The sequence below is a fragment of the Chanodichthys erythropterus genome, chromosome 21 (genome assembly GCF_024489055.1).
Source record: "Chanodichthys erythropterus isolate Z2021 chromosome 21, ASM2448905v1, whole genome shotgun sequence".
NCBI classification, from domain to species: Eukaryota; Metazoa; Chordata; class Actinopteri; order Cypriniformes; family Xenocyprididae; genus Chanodichthys; species Chanodichthys erythropterus.
The window spans coordinates 34218003-34239891 of record NC_090241.1 but is presented as its reverse complement, the minus strand read 5'-3'; the positions used below and the strand labels follow the sequence as shown (position 1 = coordinate 34239891).

At 35.4% G+C, this 21889-nt stretch overlaps 2 protein-coding genes across 4 annotated transcripts in view; one reads left to right on the top strand and one right to left on the bottom strand.

Moving 5' to 3' along the window:
* Positions 1-6644, top strand: part of LOC137010966 (SAM pointed domain-containing Ets transcription factor) — a 28039-nt gene extending 21395 nt beyond the window's left edge. For both annotated transcript variants that reach the window (XM_067373468.1, XM_067373469.1), the window contains exons 3-6: positions 740-937; positions 1878-1925; positions 2827-2961; positions 5014-6644. In XM_067373468.1, coding sequence (XP_067229569.1) covers positions 740-937; positions 1878-1925; positions 2827-2961; positions 5014-5192 — 560 coding nt within the window. In that variant the 3' untranslated portion in view covers positions 5193-6644. The remainder of the gene's footprint in view (positions 1-739; positions 938-1877; positions 1926-2826; positions 2962-5013) is intronic.
* A 2635-nt stretch (positions 6645-9279) lies between these two features.
* Positions 9280-21889, bottom strand: part of pacsin1b (protein kinase C and casein kinase substrate in neurons 1b) — a 33962-nt gene continuing 21352 nt past the window's right edge. Inside the window, exons 3-11 of one of the 2 annotated variants that reach the window (XM_067374397.1) lie at positions 20458-20571; positions 19818-19974; positions 19397-19632; positions 18465-18620; positions 16712-16887; positions 15776-15896; positions 15532-15662; positions 12602-12792; positions 9280-10880 (exon numbers count right to left, since the gene is read on the bottom strand). In XM_067374397.1, the coding sequence (XP_067230498.1) occupies positions 10771-10880; positions 12602-12792; positions 15532-15662; positions 15776-15896; positions 16712-16887; positions 18465-18620; positions 19397-19632; positions 19818-19974; positions 20458-20517 (1338 nt within the window). In that variant the 5' untranslated portion in view covers positions 20518-20571 and the 3' untranslated portion in view covers positions 9280-10770. Of the gene's footprint in view, positions 10881-12601; positions 12793-12940; positions 12987-15531; positions 15663-15775; positions 15897-16711; positions 16888-18464; positions 18621-19396; positions 19633-19817; positions 19975-20457; positions 20572-21889 lie in introns of those variants that run through there. The other variant, XM_067374398.1, reaches the window with a different exon arrangement.

Here is a 21889-nt window from a genome sequence, read left to right as displayed (position 1 = left end):
CTAAAAATACTTCCACATGAAATACCGCAATACAGCTGTGACGCATTTATATTCACAGGCGCAGCATTAAAACAACAACATGCTGATATTTTCATGACACTTATTCAAATGAACAACTCACCATTCATCACTCATGTTCAATGTGAGTGACAGGCAGCTCTGGGTTATGATTGAGCCGTGCAAACATTCATAATGAAACTGTTAGAAAAGGTCTTTGACTGAACCACCCCTGAAGGCAGCTGAAAGTATCTCCACCAGGATCTGCCTAATCCTCCAGAGTTTCACTAATGTGCTGAGAGCTTTGTTGCACTAACTTTCCTTAAGGACATTCAAACCCCTCCCGTATAACGATGATGACAAAACAAACATTCAAATAGGTCTTGCAGATATAGTTTTTTAATAGCGATGCATATTAAAAATAGCTTGTAACTAGCTTTAATTATCAGTGATATGTCATACTGCTATTGATTTATCCTTATTTTATAATGGCGCTCACGCAATTTGTGGTATCATGTTCAATTTTGCATCTTTATAAAGTCACACCACCTTGCACAAACACCCATCCCCACTGTTTGCTCTTCTGAATGCCGCTTTCCTTCACTAACTCTCTTTAAGACGTTTCAAAACATTCTGGAGTCTGTCCAAACAGCTCTGAATCCAAACAGTGTGCTTTGTCAGAGGTGGTTGGGTGCTCCAGACCGATCATGAGTGACTTATCTGATCTGATTTGATCTTTCAGACCCGATGGAGTGGAATTGTGGGAACGTTCAGAAGTGGCTGTTATGGACGGAGCATCTCTACAGGCTTCCGCAGGTGGGAAAGGCCTTCCAAGATCTGGATGGGAAAGACTTATGTTCCATGAGCGAGGAAGACTTCCGACAGCGTTCGCCACAGTGCAGTGAAACGTTACATGCACATCTGGATATATGGAAATCAGGTGAAATATTCGGATCAGTATGCGTGTACTAAGTCAACGATGAAGTACTGCATGCAAAGAACTCTTTGATTTCAGGGTTATGAAAATTCAGAATGCGAAATTTGCGAATTTGAATTAAACTGTCCCCACAGGAAGTTGAATTGGAATTTAAATGGCAGGAAGTGAAACTTTCTACACTATAATATTGAAACACAATACAGTGACAGTGTTGTTATTGTTAACTAAAACTGTTAAATTTCATTAAATTAAAAAAAAAGCTCAAATAAAAAAAGTTTTAAAATATTAACATGAACTAAGAATACTTCTATAGCATTTATTAATCTTAGCTAATATTAATTTCAACATTTACTACAACATTATTAAAGTCAAAAGACATGAAACATGAACAAACTACGAATCACTGTATTTGTATTAACTAACGTTAACAAAGATTTATACAGTAACAAATGTATTTATTGCTCATTGTTAGTTCATGTTACCTAATACATTAACTAATGTTAACAAATGAACCGTATTGTAAAAGGTTATCGAAAAAATAAAAGCAAAATAAAAGCAAGTTCAAGATAATAATAATAATTCAAGATAATAATTATTATTAATAATTTTGACGAATAATACATTTTTATTCACTTATATCTAGAATACATTTTAAGACCCATTTCTTTAAGTTACAAAATACTGTCAAAACAATTAACATAGTTTATTAATGTAACATATTTACAGGTAACTCATAATGAAAAATGACTATTTATCATTAAAAGCCACTTGTAGCAGCTTTCTTTCTATTCCATTTTAATTCCACTTGCTTATATTCACATTCACAAGTTTGCATCCTGTTTGAAACTGTATTTTAAATTCAGAAATTGTATTATATGAGGCATCTTGGATACTTGCATGTGTGTGTATTCATGCTGTACTTCTCGTTTCTTTGTGCATTCAGCTGCCTGGATGAAGGAAAGATGTTCAGGTGGAGAGACCAGGATGAGAGGTACGTCACAGTAAACTACACAGATGTTACTAAATGCAGAAAAATACCATGCCGTTCGCTTACAAATCTACAATGGACAGACCAGAAAAGGATAGCAGAGAGTAGTCATTGCTATGTAATAATTAACCTGTCCAGATCAGATCGATTAATGCCAATAAACAAAAGAGCTTATCATGAGGCATTTTCAATACAGAATTTCCATTGCAAGTTATACTGCACTACTTTTACAAATACTTTAACAATATCAAGGTACTGATGCTGCTTACAATATTCACATACCATGTTATTTCCATGGCAGTGTTGTTATTTTTAACTAAAACTCAGGGTACATTTACTCTACAACAATGTACTAAAAACACAGTTTTTCCTTTTCACGTATAGACGACAACAATGTCAAAATCAAAGTCGAAAACAACTAAAAATGCTGTATTCTACTGCCAGGCCAGTAGATGGCGATGTCACTTTGTAAAGAAACACTACGTGCCTATAGACTTAACATGTAATACACGTGCATGAAATCACCATATTCACAAATTCACGTTTTTGTAGTTTACGCAGAGATGGTAATGTACTGTTTTCAAAAACTTGCTTGGCAAAATCACAGTTCACCAAGTACAACATATGCCTGAATCAATGTCTTTGTTGATCCTCGAACATTCCAATCAACCAATCAGATTTGAGGGACAATTTTACATTTTTTGTCAAATTTAGACTTACAACCAAGGTTAGGTGCTTCTACATCAGTGTTATTCACCTATAATTTTCAATCCGATATTATGGATAATATGGATAGGTTTAGGGGTAAGGATATGATTAGGACTACATTTTTCAAAACAATCAAAATGAAACGTCTTACTGGGCAAACTCCCGGTGACCATGTCTGTGTGTGTGTTTCTCACAGAAGGTGAAGAGCTGTGGTCAGAAGCAGATTCTTCTTGTTCTGGTCAGCCGATCCACCTGTGGCAGTTCCTCAGAGAACTTCTCCTCAAACCTCACAGTTACGGACGCTGCATCCGCTGGCTGAATAAAGACAAAGGTGAGGACATGACGCAGGCAGCTCTTAATGGTGCTAAAGAGGATCTTTTCATTGACTGAGAAACCAAAGACTGTTACTGAGTTTTTGAAATAAGCGCATGCGTAAGAACAACCCCCCTCCTTCACACCTCATTTCGAGGGAACGCCTCCCAAAACTCGTGCACGAGTATTGGAACACGAGTGTTTACCACCGGCATTCGCTGTGTTGTGTTAGTGGATTCATTATGTCGGACTCACCGCAGGTAACTCATAATCTGCAGTTGTTATTCCTGTCTCCTGACAAAAACATCGCATGCAGCGCCTGTAGAGTGTGGAAAGTTACTGGAGTGCGCAGCCGCGCTCGTCTCTCACAAGGAACGTCATGGCAGTGATTGACAAGCCAGAGGGCGCTGATCGTGTAAACGATTGGCTTATGTTTTTAAGGCCCTAACTCGTGCACAGATGATGTATATTAATATTATTCCTTTCAGTGCACCTTATAAATAGTCTTTTATCAGTTAGTAAAGACAGTTTCAAGTAATATAGCAAAAATGTATAAAACAAAACATCACCTTTAGCACCTTTAATGGCCAAAGAATAAAAGTCAGTCTTGGATGCTGATGATGGGTCAGTAAAAAGGGACTTGTTGAATGGTTACCATGATGCTTTAAACCATGGTACTCCAAGGTGTTTTCAAGAATACCATGCTACAATCTTAAAATTAAAGATTCTTAAAGGAATAGTTCACCCAAAAATGAAAATTATCCCATATTTTACTCATGCCATCCTAGGTGTATATGACTATCTTCTTTCATATGAACATAATCAGAGATATATTTAAAAATATCATGGCTCTTCCAAGCTTTATAATGGGAGTAAACAGAAAACGTGTTTTGAAGCCCAAAATAAATATATCCATCCATTATAAATATAATCCATACGGCTCCAGGGGATTAGTAAAGGCCTTCTGGAGCAAAGTGATGGGTTTTTGTAAGAAAAAATATCCAGATTTAAAACTTTATAAAGTAAAATAACTAGCTTCCGGCAAAATCCCCAGAGTTAAATCAACTCTGCGCAGAGGACATATGGTCCCTCTCTAAATAGTGTTAAAGTAACACTGAAGCAGAGTTAACGTTAATGAGATACTTAAGCGATTATTTAAGTGATGATTGAGCATTAGTGATGAACACCTGCTGTTAACAAGCAGAATCACTGAAGAAAAGAGAAACACAAAAACTACAACTGACTTTAACTCTGTTTCATTGTTACTTTAATACTATTTAGAGAGGGACCATATTTTCTCTAAGTAGAGTTGATTTTAACTCTAGTGATTTTGCTGTGTACACATACTGCGCAAGTCAACTTGTGCCACAAGAGTTAACCCCCTTTCTCTTAAAAATGGCCATTTTAGACTTCTAATTCGTGAGCAGTGTTTTGCGCTTCTGCGTTCGTCATTACGTCATGCGTCACGTCAGGGGTTACTCTTCCGCTGCAAATCGATGCGTATGTCCGTCTGCCGGAAGCTAGTTATTTTGCTTTATTAAGTTTTAAACATGGATATTTTTCTTACAAAAACCCATCACTTCATTCCAGAAGGCCTTTACTAACCCCCTGGAGCCATATGGATTATTTTTTATGATGGATGGATACACGCCCCCCATTAACTACCATTATAAAGCTTAGAAGAGCCAGGATATTTTTAACACTCTGATTGTGTTCGTCTGAGAGAAGATAGTCATATACACCTAGGATGGCTTAAGGGGGAGTAAATCATGGAATCATTTTCATTTTTGAGTGAACTATCCCTTTATTTGCCATCAATAGTTCCATGAAGAACTTTTAATATCCAATGAATCTTTTCACTGCACAAAACATTCTTCAGATTCTTCAAGTGTTCTTCACACTAAGAAGAAATGTAACTGCTCACTGTGAGGCTATTTGAAGAAACCCAAACTGTTTCTTGTACAGCATCACTGCAAAAACTTTTGAAACTTTTATTTTTAATACTACTCTTTGGTTTGTTTGTTAGTTGTTACTTGCCTAATGCCAATCTTTTGGATCTGTGTCTTCACAGGGATCTTCAAAATCGAAGATTCTGCTCACGTGGCACGTCTCTGGGGTTTGAGGAAGAACCGTCCGGCTATGAACTATGACAAACTCAGCCGCTCTATTCGGCAGTACTATAAAAAGGGCATCATCCGCAAGCCAGATGTCTCTCAAAGACTCGTCTATCAGTTTGTCCATCCAGTATGAGATAGTGAACTCAGAACTTTTTGAACTGACAGACCCTCCTACACATTTCTTGCTTTATTTTGAAGACTATTTCTGTCTTTTTCGAAGTATAAAATAGAATTGTGCTTGGAAACGTCCAATATAAACTTGCACTCTTTTAAAAACACTTGTGTGTCTGTTTAACATTTTAAATGTACCATTAAAGCGAGAAACTAGAGGTGAACTAATAGATAATTAATGACAGTACAGTTTTCTGAAATGTTTTGTTTATGCAATATGCAAATGATGCATTATTTAATGAAATATGCACTCATTTGCATAAATTTCCAGAACAGAAACCTGTACATTGGATAAAGCCATGGTTCAAAAATGGTTGTTTGATTTTGATGACATATTAGAGTTAAAGGTTTTTACAGAGGGTTTTTTGGATCTCTTTTTATCAATCCATAAATCAGAAAAAAATGTAGTCAAACAGAAAAATAAATTCACCATGTTTTTAGGAATACAATGTCATATAAATCAAGCAAATGATATATGAACAAACTAAAGATGCACCGATACTAAATTTCTCCACCAATAGCTGACTATTCAAAGTGATATCTGCCGATACCAATAGTTGGGGGTTCTGCCTTTTATAGCCTACCTTCTTTTAAGTTAATGATAATTTCATTATAATTAATAATGAATCATTATATTTTGAAAGAAATACAAATTAAATCTTTATTCTCTCCATTTCATCAACTTGTTTAAGAGTAACTGGTATAATTATAAACAAACACATTATTACTCACATTAATATTAACACTCATTAACTAAATTCTGAAGATTAAATTAATATTTCTTATTCATATTTCATTCAGAATGTTAATTGGTTTCAAACTGGTTTCTTAGCATTTTCTTTACACAAAGTACAAATTCAGTGCATTTTCCTGTCCTTTTTTGATTGACAGGAATATCAGCCATGACTATCGGCTGTTTTTAAACTATCGGTCGATAACCGATAATGTGAAAATTAGCTTTTATCGGCCAATACCGATAATTGTCTGATATATCGGTGCATCTCTAGAACAAACCCCTCTGTAAAAACCTTTAGAATATAAATAGGAATAAAACTGTAAAGTTTAGAGTATGTAAGTGATACTTAAGTAAATATTTCTATGGAAGCTTGTTTCCGCCACTGAATAAAAAAATAAAAAGGTAATTGCGACATTTTGTTTAACATCTCGCAATTCTGACTTCGGTAACGCTTTAGTTTAGGGTCCAATTCTCACTATAAACTAGTTCCTTATCAGCATGCATATTACTAGGATATTGGCTGTTTATTAGTATTTATAAAGCACATATTAATGTCTTATACTTCATGACCATATTCTACATCCAAGTTCACCCAAAAAACGAAAATTCTGTCATCATTTACTCCCTTCAAGCTGTTCCAAACCTATTCGGAAGAACATCAATAACCAAGCAGATCTCGCCCCCCATTGACTGCCATAGTATGTTTTTTTCCCACTATGGTAGTCAATAGTGGGCGAGATCTGCTTGGTTACAAACATTATTCTGAATATCTTCCTTTGTGTACAGCAGAACAAAGAAATTTATACAGGTTTGGAACAACTTGAAGGGGAGTAAATGATGACAGAATTTTCATTTTTGGGTAAACTATCCCTTTAATCCTATCCAATAGCCTACCTAAACTTAACAACTACCTTACTAACTATTAATAAGCAGAATTTAGGCGTTTATTGAGGCAAAAGTTGTAGTTAAAGAGATAGTTCACCCAAAAATGATTTTTTTTTTTAATTTTATCTACTTACCCCCAGCGCATCCAAGATGTAGGTGACTTTGTTTCTTCAGTCGAACACAAATGATGATTTTTAACTCCAACCATCGAGTCTGTCAGCCATATAATGCATGTCACTGGGAACTCCATCTATAAGAGTCAAAAAAACATGCACAGACAAATCCAAAGTAAACCCTGCGGCTCCTGACGACACATGGCCTAAGACTAAAACACCATGTCCGACTGCCTTGACCATCCGGTTAGTGAGGTCAAAAATGCGTTCTGATGACGGAACTGATGTCTCACGCTTTGCTTCAGTGAGTGCGAAACATCACTTCCGTTGTCAGAGCGCGTTCAGACCTCACTAACCGGTTGCGCAGGGCAGTTGGACATAGTGTTGTTTTAGAGGTAAAAAATGATATGAATACTGTTCGGTTTCTCACACAAACCGATCGTTTCATGTCTTAGGACATCAATGTGTCATCACGAGCTGCAGGGATTCATTTAGATTTGTCTGTGCATGTTTTTTTGACTCTTATAGATGGAGTTCCCATCGACACGCATTATACGGCTAACAGACGGCAAAAATCATCATTTGTGTTCTACTGAAGAAACAAAGTCACCTACATCTTGGATGCCCTGGGGGTAAGCAGATAAACATCAAATTTTCATTTTTGGGTGAACTATCCCTTTAATACTGAGAATTGAACGCTAAAGTTTTTTCTCAGAAGTGCGTGATATAAACGCGCAATTGCGAGTTATAAAGTAAAAATTGCAAGATAGAAATGCCTTTTTTCCCTCAAAATTGCCTGTTTATATCACGCAATTCTGACATTATAACACGAGATATAAACTCCCAAATACGAGACAAAAGTCATAATTGCTAGATTGAAAAATTGTTCTACTAGTACATGGCGCAAACAAGCTTCTATAGATTTCTGAGGAGAAAATACTCAGCCTTTGTTTTGTAATTGAAATCTACATATAAAATAAACATATAAATGTGTATTCTGAACGTTTTCTTTCCACTAGTCTGAAAGAAAACATGTTTTGGAAGCAAAATAGCCCAACATCTCAAAACTGACCAGTACTTTTGCCTGTAATGTCTTGCCTCAGCTCTGCACTGCTACTTCCTGTTACTTCAAGAATAAATGATGATGATGTTTAGCACTAATGTTAAAATAAGAGAGATTTAGTAGCCTATATTCTTTAAAGTATGTTACAGGTTACTCGCAAGGTCTGCCTGTGAATCACCGTGTGAATCTGCCAGCGTGTCTCTAATGAGCAAACCAGTGGAAAGGCCACGAGTTAGCGCTAATCTCTGCCTGCCACCCAACAAACATCTCCTTTTTTCTGGTTTCTGATTAATTGCACTGCAAACCTTTCAAGTCTGTCCATGTGAACTTTCTCCATTTTCTTCAATAATCAGCCAGCTTTGTGATCGCGTCACGTTTTATACAGATGCAAACGAGGGCTTATCGACGGCCCGCGTATTTTCTTATACCGCATTTGTCACGTGTTTTGTAACGGTTAATTGACACACGTTTAAGTCAGGAAGTCCGAGTTTAAGAGAGAAAGTCATTTTGAGCCTGAGGGAGGTTTGGTTTCTATTGTGGCTTTTGTATTTTTGTAAATCTCTATTGTGAACTCTAATCTCGAAGAGTCGATGTTATGAAACATTATCCGTACTGTTATAACTATATCAGAGCTGAAAAGCAATTTTTCATGTACATTCACTTGTTTTTTCCTCATTAATTTTGCCTCAGTTTCTTTATTAAATATTCCTTTTTCATTTTGCTGTCTCCTGTATATTTCACTTGTTCTTTTACATGTATTTAATTATACTTTTATCATGAACATGTAGCTACCATGGTATTTTTTATTTTTCTAAAAGGGAATGGGTGAATCTCACACACGCGCGAAAAAAAACATGTCCATATTTCACCCCAAAACAGAAAAAAACAAAACAGAAATAATGTTTATTTTACAATAAAACTTTCAACAGCTTTAATGACAATTAATATTCCTCTCACATTCTCATTACCAAAATACATCCATATATTTTACTTTTAAGATTTTTTTCCTCTTTCAGATGCAAATTAAATAAAAAATACGAATATTTTAATTAAAATTGTATTTACTTATTCTAATAGTACTTTTTTTTTATTATTATTATAATTTTTATGTAAAAAAATATTAAAAGCTTAAAAAGCTTCTCTTTATCTACTGATTTTGGGGTGAAATATGACCGACTTACGTTTTATATTATTGGGCACTTTAAACAGTATAAGGTATTCTGCAATGCTGACCTCTAGTGGTGACCCAAAGCTTTGTAATCATTTTTATTGTGAACTTGAATGGAAGAGTTACTACACTGACATGAAGAGTAGAACACATCAGTCCAGTCTAAACATACAGTATATACACACACACACACATCACCTCCTCCATCCTGCTCTTAAAGACACAATCCATTACAGCTGAGCCCGAGTGAGCTCCCACACTAAAAACAAAGCTACAGTGTTAAAAACATATGACAAACAAAATTATAATTGTTGTGCTACATAAGTTATGGATCGCATGTTAAAAGACATTCCCATTTACATAAAGAGACAAAAGGGCAGAAGAAATACTTAAAAGCATTTGAACATACTTTTCAATAGCATGTGTCCAGATATCACTGTGAACCACACAGTTCAATGGTCATGAAATCAGAACTAATATCCGGAGTAAAAAAATCTGAAAAAAAGAGGATTTTTTTTTATAATGATTTAATAAAAATAAAAAATTATGCTTTTTTTTTTAAAGATTTAAAAAAAAAAAAAAATGCACTAGGTAAACTAAACTTCTTTTTCTTTTAGAATCTCAGTTCTGATTCATTCTGGATTTATTCCAAATTACGACAAAAAATTCCATCAGCAATCCTTTAGAATCAGGATATTTAAAAAAAAGTTTCACTCCTCTTTAAAGTGAAAACTTACAATTTGTTCACAGGCTCTTTACAGGTTCTTAAAATGGCTGGAAAAACAAAAGATTTAAAAAAAAAAAAAAAAAAAAAAAAAAAAAATGGAAATGTGCATTTAATGTGTTTTGAGGCATAATTTGCACTTAGATGAAAAAAAAAAAAAGGGACAAAAATCCTGACGCATCTTGCATTAAAGCAAACATATATTCAAAACTGCCCCTATTTACTTTGTTAACACATATTTCTGGTCTTATTGTACACAATTCATTGAGAAAAATAAATTTTAAAATGCTCCACCTCCATCTCAACTCTCCTTGTTGAATGATGTCACCAGTCCCTTTAAATTTTAACCCCCTCCCCTCCAATCCATTCTGGTAACGCCCACTTTTCACAATCCAATTAACATAGAATCAAAACCCCGCCCTAAATCTCATTTCACACATAAATACGTCAGATTATGCAAGCGAAATGCTGTTTCATGTTCACTAGGTTCAACACAGAACATTTCACTTCAAAATAAAAGTCTAGTATACACATTGCATAGCTGATTCTTGCTATGCTAGGCTTCATGGACATCAGTACATTAATATTGTTACAGAAGACCATACGCAAACACATGTCAGCAGCACAATAACTCATACTGAACATGGCTATATAGACGCACAGAATCATTCCCTGCTCTCGCTGGAATTCGATATGTGTTTTGGATGCTGTAGGTTTTCGTTACGGTATTAAAGAAATGCTGCGTAAAGCTTCTCAGCAAGTCAATCAGGCAAGGAAATAGTTTCTCCGGAATCTCGCATTCGAGCAGCGTGGGGTAAAGTCTTTAAGGCCTTCTTCACCGCATGAGGCAACTAAATGGGCTCCACGTAGTTAGCTGGGTACAAGCCTAGCTGACCACTGTCCAATCGGCCTTTGCACCAACCCTGCTCGTCTTCATCTTCCAGTTTGGTCAGCTCATCTCCTGAGAAAACATGTTGATCAACAGTTAATATGATAAAATGCTAAAGTAGGCACTTTTAAAGATGCAAGTCGCATCCTTAAATATGTTCTATTAGCGTAATAAATGTTAAACTCAATATTTAATGTCCATTTATTTATCTGTTTGGTATGCGAAGAGTGAAGTGGCCATTATAATAAACAGCTGAATGTACTTTATCCTTACATTCAAAACACGACTCACTATTTGAATATTCGGAATCAACATTGTTAAAACGTTTAAACAACATTCTATTCACAGTAAGAAAACAGGTACAGTTTAAGATTCTCACAACCAAAATGAAATGTAGGGCTCGACAACTCGAGGGCTCGAAAGTGGATTTTTTGAAAAAGGGCAAGCGAAAGAGGATTTTTCTTGCCCAGCAGGCAAAGCAGTCTTATTAAACTGAAAAATAAAAAATAACCTGGGAAGCACCAAAAATTCAAAGGAGAATGATTTCTATTTTTTTCTCGCAATTGTGAGTTTGCATCTCACAATTCTGACTTTATTTCTCACAATTGCAGAATTGCGTGGTATGAAGTCGGAATTGCGTGGTATAAAGTCGGAATTGCGTGGTATAAAGTCGGAATTGCGTGGTATAAAGTCGGAATTGCGTGGTATAAAGTCGGAATTGCGTGGTATAAAGTCGGAATTGCGTGGTATAAAGTCGGAATTGCGTGGTATAAAGTCGGAATTGCGTGGTATAAAGTCGGAATTGCGTGGTATAAAGTCAGAATTGCGAGATATAAAGTCAGAATTGCGAGATACAAAGTCAGAATTGCATGATATAAAGTCGGAATTGCATGGTATAAAGTCAGAATTGCATGATATAAAGTCGGAATTGCGTGGTATAAAGTCGGAATTGCGAGATACAAAGTCAGAATTGCATGATATAAAGTCGGAATTGCATGGTATAAAGTCGGAATTGCGAGATATAAAGTCGGAATTGCGTGGTATAAAGTCGGAATTGCGTGTTATAAAGTCAGAATTGCGTGATACAAAGTCAGAATTGTGGGTTTTCTCACAATTCTGACTTTATAACTTGCAATTCTGACTTTAACACACAATTCTGAGAAAAAAAGTCAGATAAAAAGGTCGCAATTAACTTTATTTTTTGCTTCATGACAGAAACAAGCTTCCATAAATAATGTATTTACTGTAACAAGGTCATTAATGTCAAGCCCTGGAATGTTTGAAAAACATTTTTAAACCAAATTGTAGGCTATAGCAGAGCCATAACCACCATATGATATACACTACTGTTCAGAACTTTTTTTCTAAAAAAAAAATAATGCTTTTATTCAGCAAGAATGCATTAAATTAATCAAAATTGCCAGTAAAGACATTTATAACGTCAAATAAATGCTGTTCTTTTGAACTTTCAATTAATCAAAGAATCCTGAAAATAATGTATCACAGTTTCCACTAAAATCAGAAGCAGCACAACTTTTTTCAACATTGATAATAATCAGAAATGTTTCTTGAGCAGCAAATCATCATATTAGAATGATTTCTGAAGGATCATGTGACACTGAAGTATTTGCATCACAGGAATAAATCACATTTTAAAATATATTTAAATAGAACATAATCATTTTAAATTAAAATATTTCACCATATTCCTGTTTTTACTACATTTTTGATCAAAGAAATTCAGCCTTGTGAACATAAAAACTTCTCAAAAACATCACTCATGTGATTCTCACCAGCTTTAAATGTGAGCTCGTCTTGTTCTTGGCCATCGTAGTCATACAGCGCTCTCACTCGCACTCCTTTACTCTCCTCATCGAATGGATTTTCACCACCGTTAGTTTCACTGGCTGGTCGGGCGGCAGGCGGCTGCTCGTCATCAGACCACTCGGCAGAATACTGCTGGTTCTTCTCGTAACTGCTCACGCTGAAGACGACAACCAGATGGGAGAAGTGCAGGTTAATTTCTCCAGAGGTTAGGGTTAGCAACAATGGTGAACATTCACAAACAGCACAGTGCAGGCAAGGGAAGAGGAGCAGAGGATCTAAGCTGCAGCAGATATACTTTTACTTACAACAACAAAGGCAATCCAGAAGGAAACACTCAACGTAACAGCTTCACTAATGCAAAGACAATACAGGACAAAGAGAAGAACCAAACTGAGGGCTTAAATACATGGCTAAATGAGGAACCAAACAAGACTCAGGTGAACATAATCAGTTAACCAATGGGTAACCTTAGAAACCACCTAGCAACAAAGGGAACAGAAACAAAACATGAGAAGGAAACAAGGAAACCAAAGGAAAAACAACATAAGATTCCACACATAGAACAGATTTGTCTTATTAAGATGATATTTAAATGCTCAGTTTTATGAACAAGTCTCTGTGGTTTAATTCTGGGGGGCAAAACATATAATGCAATGCAACACGTAGGGAATAACTGACTCCGGTCTGTTGAATTATTAGAAAATAATCAAACCTGAGTCAATTATTCTGCTTATACTACAGTTACCACACTTCAAGACATTGTTCAGATGTTGTATTTTAAGATATTTGTCAGGTTTTTGTCCTTAAAACGCTCTTGTGTGAAGGACAAATTTCTTACAAAATTCTTACGCCGTGTAAATGCAACAAGAACAGCAAAAACATGTTGTATACACTTTAAAACCGCAGTGTGCGAGTTTAGAATTAACAGACCGTTAATGTTCATTGGTGTGGACGCAAATATAATTATCGTTCTTGGTGTGAACGGGCCTCAATGCAGTTATTAATGCAGTTATTAATGCAGTTATTAGAGAGAGAGAGATTAAAGGTGCCGTAGAACGTCTTTTCAAAAGATGTAATATAAGTCTAAGGTGTCCCCTGCATGTGTCTGTGAAGTTTCAGCTCAAAATACCCCATTGATTTTTTTTTAATTCATTTTTTTATCTGCCTATTTTGGGGCATCATAAAATAAGTGCCGATTCAGGCTGCGGCCCCTTTAAATTCTCCTGCTCCCCGCCCCCGGAGCTCGCGCTTGCCTTAAACAGCATAAACAAAGTTCACACAGCTAATATAACCCTCAAAATGGATCTTTACAAAGTGTTCATCATACAGCATGTCTAATCGCGTAAGTATGGTATTTATTTGGATGTTTACATTTGATTCTGAATGAGTTTGATACTGCTCCGTGGCTAAAGCTAACATTACACACTGTTGGAGAGATTTATAAAGAATGAAGTTGTGTTTATGAATTATACAGACTGCAAGTGTTTAAAAATGAAAATAGCAACGGCTCTTATCTCCGTGAATACAGTAAGAAACGATGGTAACTTTAACCACATTTAACAGTACATTACCAACATGCTAACGAAACATTTAGAAAGGCAATTTACAAATATCACTAAAAATATCATGTTATCATGGATCATGTCAGTTATTATCGCTCCTTCTGCCATTTTTCACTATTGTCCTTGCTTGCTTACCTAGTCAGATGATTCAGCTGCGCACATCCAGATGTCCTGCCCTTGTCTAATGTCTTGAACGTGAGCTGGCATATGCAAATATTGGGGGCGTACATATTAATGATCCCGACTGTTATGTAACAGTCGGATTTGTGTTGAGATTCGCCTGTTCTTTGGAGGTCTTTTAAACAAATCAAATTTACACAAGAAGGAGGAAACAATGGAGTTTGAGACTCACTGTATGTCATTTCTATGTACTGAACTCTTGTTATTCAACTATGCCAAGGTAAATTCAATTTTTAATTCTAGGGCACCTTTAAGCATGTGAATTACCTGAGTCTGTGCGTCTCTCAACAGTGTTCGGCAGCAACGTCTCTACTAATAGCTAAACTGTAAGTTTATCTGCTTCAAGAACAGCGACGTTATTACCTCGCTAGTGCAAAATGTCACGTAGCTATTAAGTTGCTAAACAATTTTACTGATAAAATGACCAGAGCAGCGTTTCACAACGCGTTTCTGTGCGAGTGTGTGTCTGTACTGTATGTGTGCGTTTGAGTGGGAGAGGGAGTATGTGCTTTCATAATAAAACTTAATTTAGTTTTTATCCTATTGTTTACTATATTTATTTGGGTTTTGGTTCTTTTGCTCTTGTAGGCTGTAAGGTCCTCTGAAATAACTGAAATAATTTGGTGAAGTGATACGGACATACAATGCGGTTTACTACTTTAGCCTTGTGTTTCCCTAAAAATAACTGCACACCTTAGAATGTTCATCAACCAATCAGATTCAAGCATTCAACAGCTGCGTAGTATAATATATGATGATTGAGAGATCAACAAATAAACATTCCTCAAAAGCCTTAAGTATCATATTTAATACTCACATTTTAGCATGATTTAAAAAAAATATGAATGGATGAATGAATAATCAAGTAAACCTAAGTTGGTTTAGTTCCTCTTGAAATATTAATAATAATCTGAAAATTATTCTTACATTTACTTTATAAAAATCAGTCAAGATTTTACAGCAAAAAGACCACGACCTGAAGGAGGATGTTTTTACGATTATACTAAAAGGACTTTTACTTGATATAAATGTATAAACTATCAATCAGATGATAGAGGGCATGTAGTAGATCACTTAGAGGCATCAGAAATGTGTGTATCAAATATGATACAGAAGGCTTTATAGGGTTAAATAACACAAAAAAACCTCTGTACCTGCCCCGGTCTCCAGACTTCGGTGTGCCCTGATCTGCACCATGCGTGACGTGAGTCAACGTGACTCCATCATGGTTCCGCTTCACCTTCTCTTTCTTATTAATGGAGTGGCTCAGTTCTGGGTTGAACTCCTGATTTAGAGACAAGGTGAATTATATGAGAAATACTCAGTAATAAAATGAACAGTCCTAACACCAGATATGTGTTGTTATGCATTCTCACTGATCCCACATATGGACTTTACCTCAAACTGCGGCCAGTTCATGTGCATGCCGGGCCCGTGGACGCTACTGAACCACTTGAGGTCTTCTTGGGCGCTGGCTGAGGTGATGGTACGCTCCAGTTCCCGGTAGACTGTGGCATAGCTGTAGAATTAGAATTATAGAGATTATTAAGAGACTGATGACTGGTTTGGTAAATGCAATTTTCTTTTTTATGTACTAATGCATTTCCTATTCAAATACAGTAGGAAGTTAGTGGCTGGACATTGAAGGGCTTATCACACTTGACAGCTTATGATTTGATAAAAATGTATATGGGCCAGCATACATATTTTTGTTGTGTTTTCCAAAAAGAAAAATACTGTGAATTATGTGGACATTATTGTTAAAAGGTTTAGGGTCAGTAAGATTTATTAATGTTTTTGAACAAAAACACTCACCAAGGCTGCATTTATGTGATGAAAAATACAGTAAAAAACAGCAATATTGTGAAATATTATTACAATTTATATTAACTGTATTTTTATTTAAATATATTTTAAGATGTAATTTATTCCTGCGATTCAAAGCTGAATTTTCAGTATCATTACTCATCAAAATCATTCTAATATGCTGATTTGCTGCTCAAGAAATGTTTCTGATTATTATTTAATGTTGAAAACAGTTGTGCTGCTTCATTTATTTAGTCATACATATTTTTTTCAGGATTCTTTGATGAATAGAAAGTTCAAAAGAACAGCATTTAATTGAAATAGAAATATTTAGAAACATTATAAACATCTTTACTGTTACTTTGGATAAATTGAATGCATCCTTGCTGAATAAAACATTAATTTCTTTAAAAAAAAAGCATAAGGATGACATAAAAAAAAATGCATTATGAATGCATTATGTTAATAAAAATAACTAGGCTTCAGATCATCAGGCTTAGGAGACCAGATCTGTGATTTCAAGCTGACCTTTGGCTCTCAGTGAGGTTAAGATGGCGTTTGACATCTAGAAGCACCTCGCGGAGGAAGTTCAGTCTCTTCTCCTCAAACTGCTGGCACGACTCGAACACGACCTCCATGTTCTCCATGTACTGCGGCGTGCACTTGCTGAGCTCATCAAGGGACTTCTCGTATTTCTCTTTGGCCTGAAACACAAAACAAATGACATCTTAAATCCTCTGACTTGTTGCATATAATGTGAGATGTCTTATTTATGCAAATGTGAAAAGGTGAGCCAATCATAACAAAGGGGATTTGCATAAAGTTCTAAAATTAAAGCCTATGAAATTCTAGCCCTGTTCAAGGATTAGAGAGGATGGAAAATGGTGATGTTAAATTAAATAATGACTTCTGTACACAAAACCATGGCATTACAAGTGGACTGAAAGAACAAAAAAAAACTAAATAAAATGAAATGACACAATCAATTTAAAATGAAATTTAGGTAAATATATATTAAATAACAAATAAAACTATTTTTAGGACCACTAAGGTATATAATATTTGCTCACTTAATGACAATTTTCCCTAAATTCTCATTATTGTAATAAAGAAAAATAAGCTCAAATTATCTAAGTTAAATGTTCAGACACATTTAAGTAATTTATCATTTCTGAGGGAAATATCACGTAAAATCGCGCAATTCTGACTTTGTAACTCACAATCCTGACTTTTTTTCTCACAATTGTGAGTTTTTTTTTTTCACGCAATTCTGACTTTATAACTTGCAATTCTGAGAAAAAAAGTAAAAATTGAGAGTTAATTGCGAGATTTAAACTCGCAATTGCATCTTATAAAGTCAGAACTGCATGATATAAACTCTATTTTTCTCAGAATTGTTTATAACTTGCAATTCTGACTTTATTCTCGCAATTCTGAGTTTATATTTTGCAATTGCGAGAAAAAATGTCAGAATTATGAGATAAAAATACACAATTACCTTTTTTATTTTTTTATTTCATGGCGGAAACAAGGTGTCAAAATGCAAACATCTTAATGACTCGTGAAGCAGGTTTGATTGCTTTATGCAAAATACCTCTATATTTTTCTTTTAGGGGTGAAATGTGAGTTGTAAAGTTAGAGGATGTGTACAATATCATAATATGGGATGGTTTTATAGGTAACTACAGCCATCACTCAAATGTCCAGCTTGTCCATTGTTCTACTGTGACACAGCTGATTCCTCTGGGACTCTAGGTTAAGTGCTTATAATGGATGCTGGGTTAGATTAAAGGCTAATGAATTGGCTCTACAGTGTGTTAGGGGCCCATTTATTGAACGTCCCTGTGTTTCCCATTAAGTGGTCCAAAGGCAGAGCAGTAATATGAAAGCAAGCTCTGGGGAGTCGGACCTGCTGGTGTAATGAATAGCGGATGAAATTGCTTGAGGATATTTCTGTTGGCTGCCGTCTGTTGCATCTATTGTGGTGAGCTTTGAAAAGATTTTTTTTTTTTTTTTTTGTTAACAGACAATTGAAAGAAATTTCACATAAAGTGCAACATGAATTTCAGAAGAAACCAGGCCAAATAAGCTGCATTCTAGATCAAAATGGTTTTGGATACTTTTAAAATACAAAAACATTGACACTAATATATGTCATGCACTTAAAGGAATGTTGGAGTTGTTCCATAGACATTCATTGTAGGTACATGACATAAACAACTTTTGGTTTGTTTATGAAAAATGCAAGTTGTGCATAACATGCATTGTTTTCTTGGCTGACCTTCTGAACGTCGTTTTTGCACTTGTCCACCTTCTCTTGGAGTTTCTTTTGTTGATCTGATGTGACTGACGCCTCTCCTTTGCTATTGGCCTCTCTTGTAGATGCAATTTTTTCTTCCTTGCAGGCCATATGGTATGCTTTCTTTGCTGTTTCCAACTGCAAGTTAAAGATAACATGAAAAATTAAAGATGAACATAAGCATGTTAAGTGAATTATTCAATGATTTGTTTGTAGTTTCAAATGAAGATATTTCTTCAGCCAAGATATAACATGCACTACGTCATTTCTTGTTTATGGAAATTTTTGGAATGGAATAGTAGAGTACTGCTTGCTGCATACTATATTTTTTAAAAATAGTATGTGAAACAGAACACATTATACCTAGCCCTCATGTTTAATTCAAAATATATATATATTATATATGGTTATTTGGCATTTCTTAATCTAATATATATATATATATATATATATATATATATATATATATATATATATATATATATATATATATATATATATATATATCTCATTCGGTTTCAATATTTACTCTGAAAAAGGAAGGTCAAGTCAAGCACATTGCATTCTGGGATACAGTATTCCACAAAGTGCTGTTATATACTGCACATTTAAACAAATATACTCAGGTTTTCCATGCTCACGGAAAATATGCATACTATGCACATAATACACACTATATACTGCATAAATAGTACGTTATTCCAAATGTAGCCCAGGTTTGGTGCCTCTAAATCATCAGCATTTATGGCATTTCACATCAGGTTGATAGGTGTGTAAAATAATAAGCTGATATTCTCTATAAATCATTTTTTGAAAGTAATTTTTCTTTTTTTTATGTGGAAAAATGTCAGTGCGATCATTAATTGGAAATGGGTCCCAAAAAAAGACTTGTGAGAGAAGTTCTGTTCCCTCACCTCTTTGAGTTTTTTGGCCCATGGTTTCTGGGCTTTCCTGAAACCCTCGTCCGCCTCTTTGGTTTCTTTGAATCCGCCCATCATTTGTTTGTGGTAGGCATCTTTCTGCCAGTTCTTCACCTTCTCTAAGTCCTCGTTCAGCAGGTTATTTTTCACCTCTTGATGCAACTCGCTCACTTTTTCTGCTTCTGTCATCACAGCTAACCAGGCTCTCTCCAGAGAACCGTACTGCGGCCCTGCGAGCAGCAATAAACAGCGCATTAAAATTGATTGAGTTAGAATGCAAGGATGAAAGAGAAGCTTGTTTAGATTGAGAAGTAACACAACGTTCGCTTTCAAGGTTGTCACTTTAAATGTATTCAAGGATTTCTGAAGTGCGCAAACGTCGTTCTCTATGGCCACGTCATAAATCATTCAGCACCTCTCTCCACGAGCTGCCTCCACCTCTTAGACCAGTCGGTGAGCTGCTGGGCATAGGCCTTCTCGATCTTGGCACGCTCCTGTATGCAACTCATCATGTCATTGCAGAGTCGATGGCCATCCTCGATTCGCTTTACTGTACGCTTGTAGTTCCCAACCTGAGAAACACAGGTAAAGTCAAGGACAGGGCACTAGTAAAGCATTAGAGCTAAATTATCTATAATTCAATGGAAAACAGTGACCGTCCACTTTTTTGGTGTCCTTGGCTCTAAAAGAATTTCACATCCTTAAAGGTTTATATATTATCTGTTAAAAATCGATATCTCTGGAGAAAATGAGTGTGATCCTACTACAGTCTGCGCTATAATGTATAGCCAATAAATCAACAATGACACAGTTTTACTTCTAATACTATGTTAACACCATACTATTCAATATAATGTTTGGTTGCCCTTTGGCTCAATGACATACTTTCACAGCATTAAAAGCCAATTAGTCAATATGATACAACAACATGTAACAGCCGCTAACAGCTTGTTTGGCAGCTAATCAATCCACCAGAGCTTCATAGCTGTGGTTTCCTGTACAAATAAGTAATGTGAATAATAATATTACAGAAATAGTAAGATTTTGAGCCTGACCTCCCAGAAACTGTCTGTGGTCTCGTCGGACATGGCGGACTCATCGTAGGCACCCGACATGCTGTGAGATTTGGCAGAGCAGGATTGAAGCTAACAAATGAAATTCACCATGTACTGCAGAAAAAGAAAGACAAAAGTTATGAGAACTTAATAATGAACACATATGGTTGCATTTAAAATAAAAGGAAAAAGTATAGAATAAAAAAGCTAACAAAAAATGTTTTTGCTTATGTTCCCATCAAGTTATGAAAATATGTTCTATGAACGTTGTTCAAATGTTTTAAAAATATTTTTGTGCTAACATTTTGGGAACATTATTAAAGACCAGACCAGATCATTTTAAAGCAACATTCTATTAATGTTTCTGGTAAACGTTGCCAGAACGTTCCTTGTTTTAGCTGGGAAAGAACAACAACAATGCATTTTACCTACAATACCGATCTAATAAGACCTCTTACAGGAAAATAATGCTTTGTTAAAAATTAATTTAAATCATTCAAAATATCAATTTAGTAAACAATGAAAACAATGGAAAGTCATGTAGTGTCTTGTTCTGTATAAGTCATGAAGTTAATTTTCAGAGTATTCAAAACCACTTTACAATCTTGCAGAGAGGTCCATAATGACCTGTTGCTGGTTGCCAACCCGAGTAGCCTTTTCAGTACTAAACTATTCAGTCATTTGGCTGTGCCTTTTCCTAAATCACTGACAAACAGAAAACAAAGTAGGGCCCAAAACAGACCCCTGGGGGACTCTTTTAGCAATCATGTGGAAACTAGATCTGTTGTTCTTGACATGCACACTATGAGATGGATTTGCAAGGTCATTTTAAACCAATATAGTTCACTTCACTAATCCAATATTGCTGTGAGCGGCGGTTCATGATAAAGAATATCATTTCAACTGAATCAAAACAGACGCCATCTGACAAAGTGAGCTGTTTCCAATACAACAGGGAATTTTTGTAATTGTCATGACTTATGTTGTTTTGTGATTATCTAAACCCAGACAATACCTTAATTGAATCTGTTGGAAGAAATATAATTAAAATGTAGTTTTTGCCTGTGCAAAACATTCAACAAATTGTTAATATGACAAATTAGTAATGTAGAGATCAATGTGTTCTTGCAGGGCAAGAGAGCAATGTAACTGTTTGCACAATCCAGATATGGCATCCAATCTTTAAAACACTGAATTTACATTCTCACTCAAAGAAAAGTCACAAAAAAGACCAGACTTTGAAGATAAAGGCATCATCCACCAAGACTACACAAATGATTCAGTATGATTAAATCACACTGCCACTTTAAATCTGTGATCCACCTGATCTATTCCAGGCCACATTATGCTCAAAAACAAACACAAACCTTCAGCCTTCAACCTTGAGCCCTGATTGTATCATGAAAATTTAATTCTCTGTCAGTGATTTCAT